The 8,636-nt window shown below is 36.7% G+C and overlaps 1 protein-coding gene across 2 annotated transcripts in view; it reads left to right on the top strand.

The window, feature by feature from the left end:
* Positions 1-8,636, top strand: part of LOC107757493 (dual specificity protein phosphatase CDC14A-like) — a 44,244-nt gene that overhangs the window by 25,709 nt on the left and 9,899 nt on the right. For both annotated transcript variants that reach the window (XM_016574979.1, XM_016574978.1), the window contains exon 6: positions 3,544-3,610. In XM_016574979.1, coding sequence (XP_016430465.1) covers positions 3,544-3,610 — 67 coding nt within the window. The remainder of the gene's footprint in view (positions 1-3,543; positions 3,611-8,636) is intronic.

The raw sequence follows: 8,636 nt of genomic DNA, 5'->3' as shown, positions 1-8,636 counted from the left end.
AAGGAGGGGGCTTTGTAGAAAACGAAGCGTTTGAGAGAGGCGGGGCATAGAGGACCTACAATAATGTACAGTATTTGAAAAATAATGTGTTTTTTGAACATTAAAGCATGTCACCATATTCTGTTACACCAAATACACCAAATAATGATCTTTAAAAAAGCATCATATGACCCCTTTAAACAATAGGATTAAAAAGACTAATTATTTCCATGTTTTTGCCACAAAGTTATATGTACGGAAAGCACATACTCTTTCTCCTGCTCTCTCTTTCTCAAACGCACATACATACAAGACAGACACACATTTGCACACACAGAAACATTCATGCGCACAGAAATGTGTTGTGAGCACTGCTCTGACGATTTTATCAGTAAAACAGTTTAGGAGTTAAAGGCTACATGACATTTCTCACTACTGAGGTAATAACAGCGCTGTTATTGAAGCAGATGAATTACAGTTTCGATATTAGTAGAGACGCTGCTGCTGAACACTGCCGAAAAACACACAGACTCGTGTAATTCACACACGCTTAATCTCTCTCTTTCTCTCTCTCTCTCTCTGTCTGTCTGTCTGTCTTTGTCTCTCTCTCTCTCTCTCTCTCTCGGTCATAACTGCATTAATAACGCTTTGCGTCATGGCCGCATCACCACCTCGAATCATTATTTTCGAATAATTCAACGGCCTGTCCTCAATTATTTCTTACTTAAATGAAACTTTGCAATCCTGATAGTATTCCCAGTTTTTACAAAATGTAACTGTAATCTGATTACCTTGTTTTTTTCACATAACTATAACGAATTACAGTTACCAGTTTTTTTTGTATCCTTATTACGTAATGCCCTTTCATGTATTCTGTTACTCCTCAACCCTGATAAAATCCTGCAGTACGTTTACTAGTCGTGCCTCTTATGGCACTTCTTTTTCTCTGTTTGCCGTCCTGTCCATCTTGAAGGTTAATTGGGCTCTTGTTTTTCCACAAAGATGTGATTGTTAGCAGCGTAGCTGTGCAAGGGAAGAAAAGCGCTTTGTCAGTGCTCCCCCCACTTGGCTGCTGGAGCCATGCTACTAGTGGAGACAAACAGTGTGACATGGTTATGCAATGCTTAGCAATTGGTTAATTCAGAAAGTAAACAGTTTTGTTGTCTATGAGAGGGAAGGGGTCCTGATGGGAAACAATGAATGGGTCATACCATTGAATAAAGTGAAGCTCTGTGTGAGACCCATGTTTGAGTACATCACCAGAGGAAGAAACTACAACGAGATGTTGAATAAAAAGGTACGTTTAATTCTGAAAATAATAACATGCTGCGCCTCTTCCATCACATTTTTCTTGTTCCAGGAACAGGGCTTGAATGGATTTTAGATGGCCACTTTTTAAGACTTATTTTTAGCTGTGGACTTGACCTTTGGCTGATCCATTCTGGATCATTGTGGCTAGAAAGTAGCCTCACATTCAGGGCACTCTGGAATGTAAGGTTTTCATCCATCTTGCATAAGCAATGGCTTGCTATCCAGCCAAAATGTCTGCACATTGATCTTGGTTGCAGAGCATTTTTCCACACCAAGCCATACTTGGAAATAAACTTACATAACCTACAAGTATACACCTAATAATGGTATGCACAACATGACCTGAAGTTATTGTTTTCAAGCAATGTATTTTTAGGATGGCATTTCAAGTAACCTGATAGTTCAGATGGTTTGTTGGGAGTGTAATCTACGTTCAAGTGAACCGGTGTGCAATTGTTACACAAGTTTGGAGACACCGCTCTAGTGACCCGGATGGGGGGCTTCAGTCCTACAGTGGACAGTTCAGACCTTGGCATTGCTCTCCCATTATGTAAGAAGAGGGAAGAATCTTTCTCTGTCTGCCCAAATATTTGGCAATACTAAGAGGAAAGCAGTGGCAGTCTTCCAGAGGAAGTAAGCAAGTCCTACTCTGCCCTGTATGGCAAGATCTAGTCCAGTTTTTTTGTCCATTTGAGACCAACTAATCCTGATATAGCAAGATAGTCCAGACCCCACAAGGGGCAAAACCAATGTGCCCTTGTGAAAGGCACTTGACCTTTGGTTACTCCGGGGGTGGGGGGGGCTGGGGGTGGGGACTGTCCTTGTAATGCATTGCAGGTGTCCTTGAATGAAAGCATCTACTGAATGACCAATTTGTAAATTAAAAGTGGACAAAGATGTGCTGTTTTAAATGAGGTTTGTCTATCTCCTGGCCTCCACTCCCGGAGTCTTTAATTGGTGCCAGTAAGCCACTGTGTTTCTACAGCCAAATCGATTGGCTCAACATTTCTCTGTGCTGTGGGAAGGAAGATGAAAGTCTCCAGCTGTTTCTCCAAACATATCTTGGATCCTGCTGACAGTATATGGTACAGATAATTGTGTGAACAAAAGACAATTTTCTGCAAAGCTCTGTTGGAAACTTGCCTTGGTTTTCCTCTTGTTTCCTTTTTTTTTTTTTTTTTTTTTTTTTTAAAGATGACTGTGCTTGTTTATTAGTGTTTTTTCTTCATATTTGAGTTGGTGGTGGTAAAACCTTGTGGTTAAACATCTGGGCTAGTAACTGAAAGTTGCAAGTTCAAATCCATCATGTTTTTGTTTTGTTTTTTTGAGCAAGGCACTTAACCATAATTTTGATTTAAGGGGAATATTAAGGAACTTAAAATGGAAACATTGCTTTGAAAATCATTCTTTGCTCCTCAAAAAAATCAACCTACTTATGGTAGAGTTATCAAGTCTAATGATTTTGTTGCCTTGAAGCAGTGGACCAATACACAGGACCTCTGGAAGTTAAGGGTTTGCATATGCGAGTATGTGGTGTTTGTGTGGGTCAATGGAGCCTGATACTTTCCATTGAGGCACACTGGGAGACTAATGAAAGGATCCCAGCAGAACACTGACCCTCTTTTTATGCAACCCAGCCTGCATCATACACAGTGAATTAAGCGCATGCATAATGCAAAACTCAATTAAAGCGGACACAAAGAACCTGTTCCTTGACATGCGTTAGGCAAGGGATGGTGTATTGGCCCCTTTTAGTTTCTGAGGCATTTCATTACAACCCTCGCTTCCCTTGATCCAATAACATCATTTTGGGTACACAAACAAACCTGAATTGGACTTCCTCATACATGTGATCAAAACAATCTTGTCCATGACATTAATTTCGCCTTGACTTTGTAGATGTAACCCATCATGTTACAGGTTACCCACGTGTACACTCTCCACTGCAAGGTTTACTTTCTTTAAAAACACATGACAAAAGCCAACACAGTCTCGCCTGCCGCTTTACTTTCACTCCCACATCCAAACACAAAGGCCCTGACCCAGTTACTTGTATTCATGGGCAGGTAATGGTTTACTCCGGATGAAAGCAGACCACCTGAGAGCCAGTTTGAAATCAGTGTCTGTGTTCCCCTTCTTTGCTCATAACATGACTTGATGTTCTTGTTTATATTCCTGTGGGTGTTTCTTTTTTTATTATATTGTGTGAAGACACCCACGCAATTTTAACATGCCTTCTCTTTTCTCTTTCAGGGATGCTTCATTTGGGAATTGCACATACAACCTGACAGTTCTCTACTGCTTGCAAGGCATTAGGAAGGTGAGATGTACACTGTAGTACTATACAAATATTTTAACCTTACCATATTATATATAATATTTAATAATGTATTATTTCACAAAATATAAAATAAAATATTTATAATATTTCCACAATTAAAAAATGAATTAGAAAATATATATATATATTCACATTTTAAATTTTTATTATTATCATCAAGCTAATTTGATAAGTAATGTTTTATTTTCTAATAACTAATGCAAATTCATCAGTCAGACTACATTAGCAAGAAAGATTTGGGTTTAAGTGTTTCAGCGCTCAAGAATACACACAATCCTGGATTATACCCATAGATACTAATAGACTGCTTAATCCTTCTTGGACAGTCAGCGTGAGACTGGAAACCTGTACATTAGGCAAGGAACATTTGTGTCTACGTGTTGGAAAAAGTGCTTCAGGCAGGTTATGCTGCTGATGGCTTATATAACACAACAGGTGTCTTCAGTTTGAGCAGCAGGGGCAATTAATCTCTCTTCAGGCCCCTATTGTACAGTCTTTCTCTGACTGTCTGTTTGCAGGTGTGAGAGTGTGTGAGCTGAAGACTTTCTTGATGACAGCTTTTTTGTGTCTTTGTTCAAATAGGCAGTCAGTTTTTTGGTGTATCGGCCTCAAATACATTTTGTTTTGTATTCTCAACAGCAAAAGGCTACTTGAAATGAACAAACCAGATCAATATTTCTTTTGAAATCCAATTACAATATGATTTCTTAGGTGGGGAATTTCCCCCCGTTTTTTCCTCATTTGGGGCACAATGCCTATATACTACCAATCAAAAGTTTGAGGTCAGTAAGATTTTAAAAAGAAATTAGTATTTTTTTTTTTTTTCAGCAAAGATGCATTAAATTTAGCAAAAATGGCAGTAAAGAACATTTATAAGAGCTTTCTATTTAAAATTCTTTCTTTTGGAATCTTTGGTTTGCACAAATTTTGTAACAGCACAACTGTTTTCAGCGTTGATAATGCAAACCAGCATATTAGAATGATTTCTGAAGGATCATGTGACACTGAAGACTGGAGTAATGATGCTAAAAATTCAGCTTTGCATCACAGGAATAAATTGCATTTTTTAAAAATATATTCAAATAAAAAAATTTATTTAAAATTGTAATAATATTTTACAATATTCTTGTTTTTACTGTGTTTTTGATCTAATAAATGCAGACTTAATGAGCATAAGAGACTACTTATAAAAATGCTTAAAAATCTTACTGACCCCAGACTTTTAAATAGTAGAGTGTAACAATGCAAAGTGTGCAAAATTGTCTGGAGCTGTCTGAATACTCCCTTTTTTTAATATTTTCAGTTAAGACATTTTAAAAACATTTCATAACCTGTATAATCAGTCTTCATTGCAGTTTGGAAAGAATGTCACTCCAGACTTTTTCTAGGCTCTGCCAAAACAAACATTGCTGTGTAATAAGGTATTTCTATTCAGTTCTTAGCACAAAGTTGTCAAACTAGCTGGCAGGTAAATAGTGTTCACGTGAGTAACTCAGCAACAGCCAAACACGTCTGCAGGTATTGATGTGTCTTCAGCTTGACCCGCCAGAAAGACTTGTTGAACACGGACAGTGTGCATTCTTGAGTGCATTCCTTCATGCTTGTCATTCAAAAAAAAAAAACATCCTTTACGCTACATAAACTCTCTTTCCATTCAGCCTATGTCAAAGAAAAACAGCAGCATCATCCAACAGCATACTCATCCCTCCTTAACTATTTCTTATTAAATCACGGCGAGTTTTTAGTAGGAGTGGGCAAGATGGTCAACAAATTGATTTTGAGTTTAAGCATTTAAAAAAAATTACCATTTTATAAAAAATGTAAATAGAATTTAAAAAATAAAAAAAATAAGATTTTTTTTTTTTTAGCAGTAGTGTATTTTTCTGTCTTTAAAACATTCTTCATCCTTTTAAAACGTTACATTTTCAAGACCTTTGGGCCCTCATGTCATCCTGTGCTTTGCTGTTAAGATGGTAGTTGTAGACGTATGTGACAGTTTTATCAGTGCCTTCCTTCTGGCTCTAATTAACAGCTTGTTTTAACAGCTCCTTAATTGCATGAGCCACACACAGCATCTGTGAGTGTGATAAACACTGAATCCTGTTAATGATCAAATCACCACTGCTGCCTCTCTCCAGGCTGCCAAAGAGGAGGAAATGCCCTGTTTGCCAACATGAGAGCTGTTCTTTTGTTTTGGGGTTTGCCTAATGGTTAAACATCTGGACTGGTAACCAAAATGTTGTAGGTTCAAACCCCACAGAGAGAGCTATCTTTTAAAGTTAACATGAAATTTACCACAATTTTACCGGGAGGCAATTGTAGCTAAATCTCCATTTTTCTTGTCATTGTGACTTTACATTCCACAATGTGACTTTGTAACTCACAATTTGACTTTTTCCATTGCAAATTTGTTTCTTGTAATAACGACTTTAGTTTCAAAAATTCACTCACACTGAGTTATGAAGTTGCAAATTGTGAGAAACAATGTTGTAAGAAATAAAGTTGTAATTACGAGAAATAATGGACTTTCTCATAAATGCAAATGTTTTTCTTAATTGTGACAAAATGAAATCGCAATTATGAGGAAACCATTGCAAATTATTCTAAATTATAACTCACAATTGTGATTCGCAATATCAAAATTTTTGGGAAATTCTCATGTTTTTGCGACATGAACCTGCAATTATGAGTAAAAAGTAGCAAATTGTCAGAAACAAAGTCAGATGTCGCATTGTGAGAAGTCCTCATAAGTGCAAACTTGGTTCTCGTAATTGTGTTTCTCTCATATTTGTGATCTCACTAGCACAATTTTTGGATATGAAGTCACATTGTGAGATATGGAGTCGCAGCTATGAGGAAAACGTTGCAAATTTTCCGAAACAATATAGCAGTTAGGAAAATGTTAGGACAAACAATTATAACTTTTCTCGCAATTGTGACTATCTCCAAAAAATACAATATTTAGGTAGTCAATTTGTCCAAGATACAAAGTCGCTATTGAGGAAGATTGTGTGAGATATGAAGTTGCAATTATAAGGAAAAAGTTGCAAACAGTCTAGAAACTATGTTAGATGTCACATTGTGAGAAATAGTCGCAATTTCGAGAAACAATAATTTTTTCGCATAATTGCAGACTTGTTTCTTGTAATTGTGACTGTCTCACAATATCGCAGTTTTTGAAATGAAGTCGCAATTATGAGGAAAATGTTTCAAATTGTCAGAAACGATGTAGCAATTGTGAAGTGTCACATTGGGAGAAAAATTCGGAATTACGAAAAACAATTTTTACTTTTCTCGCAATAGTGACTATCTCACAATATTGCAATTTTTGGATAGACGCATTGTAGGAGATGAAATCGCAGTTGTGAGGAGTAAGTTGCAAACTGTAAGAAACAATATAGCAATTGTGAGATGTTGCACTGTGAGAGAGTCGCAGTTACGAGAAACATTAACTTTTTCTCGTAATTGCGACTTAATATCTCATGTATTAAACTGTATGTGTAATATGTAATTACTCCCTCTAAAACACGCCAGTAGCTATTTGGACATTGTTTAGGCTACTTTTTTGAAAGCTAACCACGTTTTATCTTCAAGCTTTTTACCTGAAGCGATTTCTAATACGCTACTACAATGACAATCCTCCCTGGAGCATCCCGAGGTTAAGTGTCTCAATCAATGACACCGTGAAGATCGCTAGATTACCAGCCCAGATCTTTAACCACAAGGCTCCACCATTACCACTGCAAGGGTAAAACGAGGAGACTTGAGATTTAGGCCATGTTGGTAGTAATTAAGCACAGCTCGTCCACACCGTCCGTTGACGCTGCAGAAGAGGATTGCTGCTGTAAGCTCTTCGTCCAGTCAGCTGTGGAGGGGAGGAGGGCGGCTGGACTCATTCGATTAAACCTGGCCAGGAACAGTTACATAACCACAGCCTGAGAGCGAGACGGCTCACTGTATCAGATGCACACACATATTTTGCTTCACCCAGATGGAGTAAACAGACACAGCTACCTGTTGTACGTCTGCACGTGTGGACTTCAGTGTGAATTGTTTGTAAAAAAAACTAAAAAAAGTTATGAAGTTTCATACCTTAACACGCTTAGCTGATTGGTTAATTAGCGTGATGTAACTTTGCCAGCTTGCGATAATCACTCACCTGCTGTGCCCTCTATCAGCCTTGATTAGGTTTTGACTGTCTGGTGCAACCCTGCAGCTCAGAACAGCATGTTTCACGGTTGGATGTTTCACGGTTGGATGGTTGCAGTGACAGTTTCTCAGTCGTCTGTTTCCATACTGCTTCTGATAGGTGCACAAAATAAATATAGACTACAACAATCTCTCCTTATGATGGCTGTCATCTTGAGGTCATGTGACTAGACTAACCCCATTCTTGAAATGTGGTAACCCATGGTCATTCTGAGATACAGGTGCATCTCAATAAATTAGAATGTCGTGGAAAAGTTCATTTATTTCAGTAATTCAACTCAAATTGTGAAACTCGTGTATTAAATAAATTCAATGCACACAGACTGAAGTAGTTTAAGTCTTTGGTTCTTTTAATTGTGATGATTTTGGCTCACATTTAACTAATAAATCGCTAATAAATCAGTTAGCATCAATGGAGATAAAAAGAGGTTTCACAACATATGCAGCACAAATATATATATATATATATATGTAGATGTGTGTATATGTATATGTCCTGACCTGCGGTTCAGGACCATGTATTTATATTTGGTATAAATTATGTTCTTTAAATAATAATAATAATTTATATACATTTCCTTTTATATTTTTGTGAGTTTTTATACATGTATTTTTTTGTATATATTTGCCAAAAACAATTTTTTTTAAATTTAAAATAAAGGTATTATTATTATTATTATTATTATTATTATTATATTTTAAAAAAAAATTCTAAACCATAATTTTTTTCGTCACAGAAAAAGAATAGTGAAGAAAAAGTTACAAAATAATATAATATACAAATACTATATAATAT

This window comes from Sinocyclocheilus rhinocerous, unplaced genomic scaffold (genome assembly GCF_001515625.1).
Source record: "Sinocyclocheilus rhinocerous isolate Xijiao unplaced genomic scaffold, SAMN03320098_v1.1 scaffold2578, whole genome shotgun sequence".
In the NCBI taxonomy this organism is placed as follows: domain Eukaryota; kingdom Metazoa; phylum Chordata; class Actinopteri; order Cypriniformes; family Cyprinidae; genus Sinocyclocheilus; species Sinocyclocheilus rhinocerous.
The sequence above is the reverse complement of the archived record's forward strand: the minus strand, read 5'-3'. Positions and strand labels throughout refer to the sequence as shown.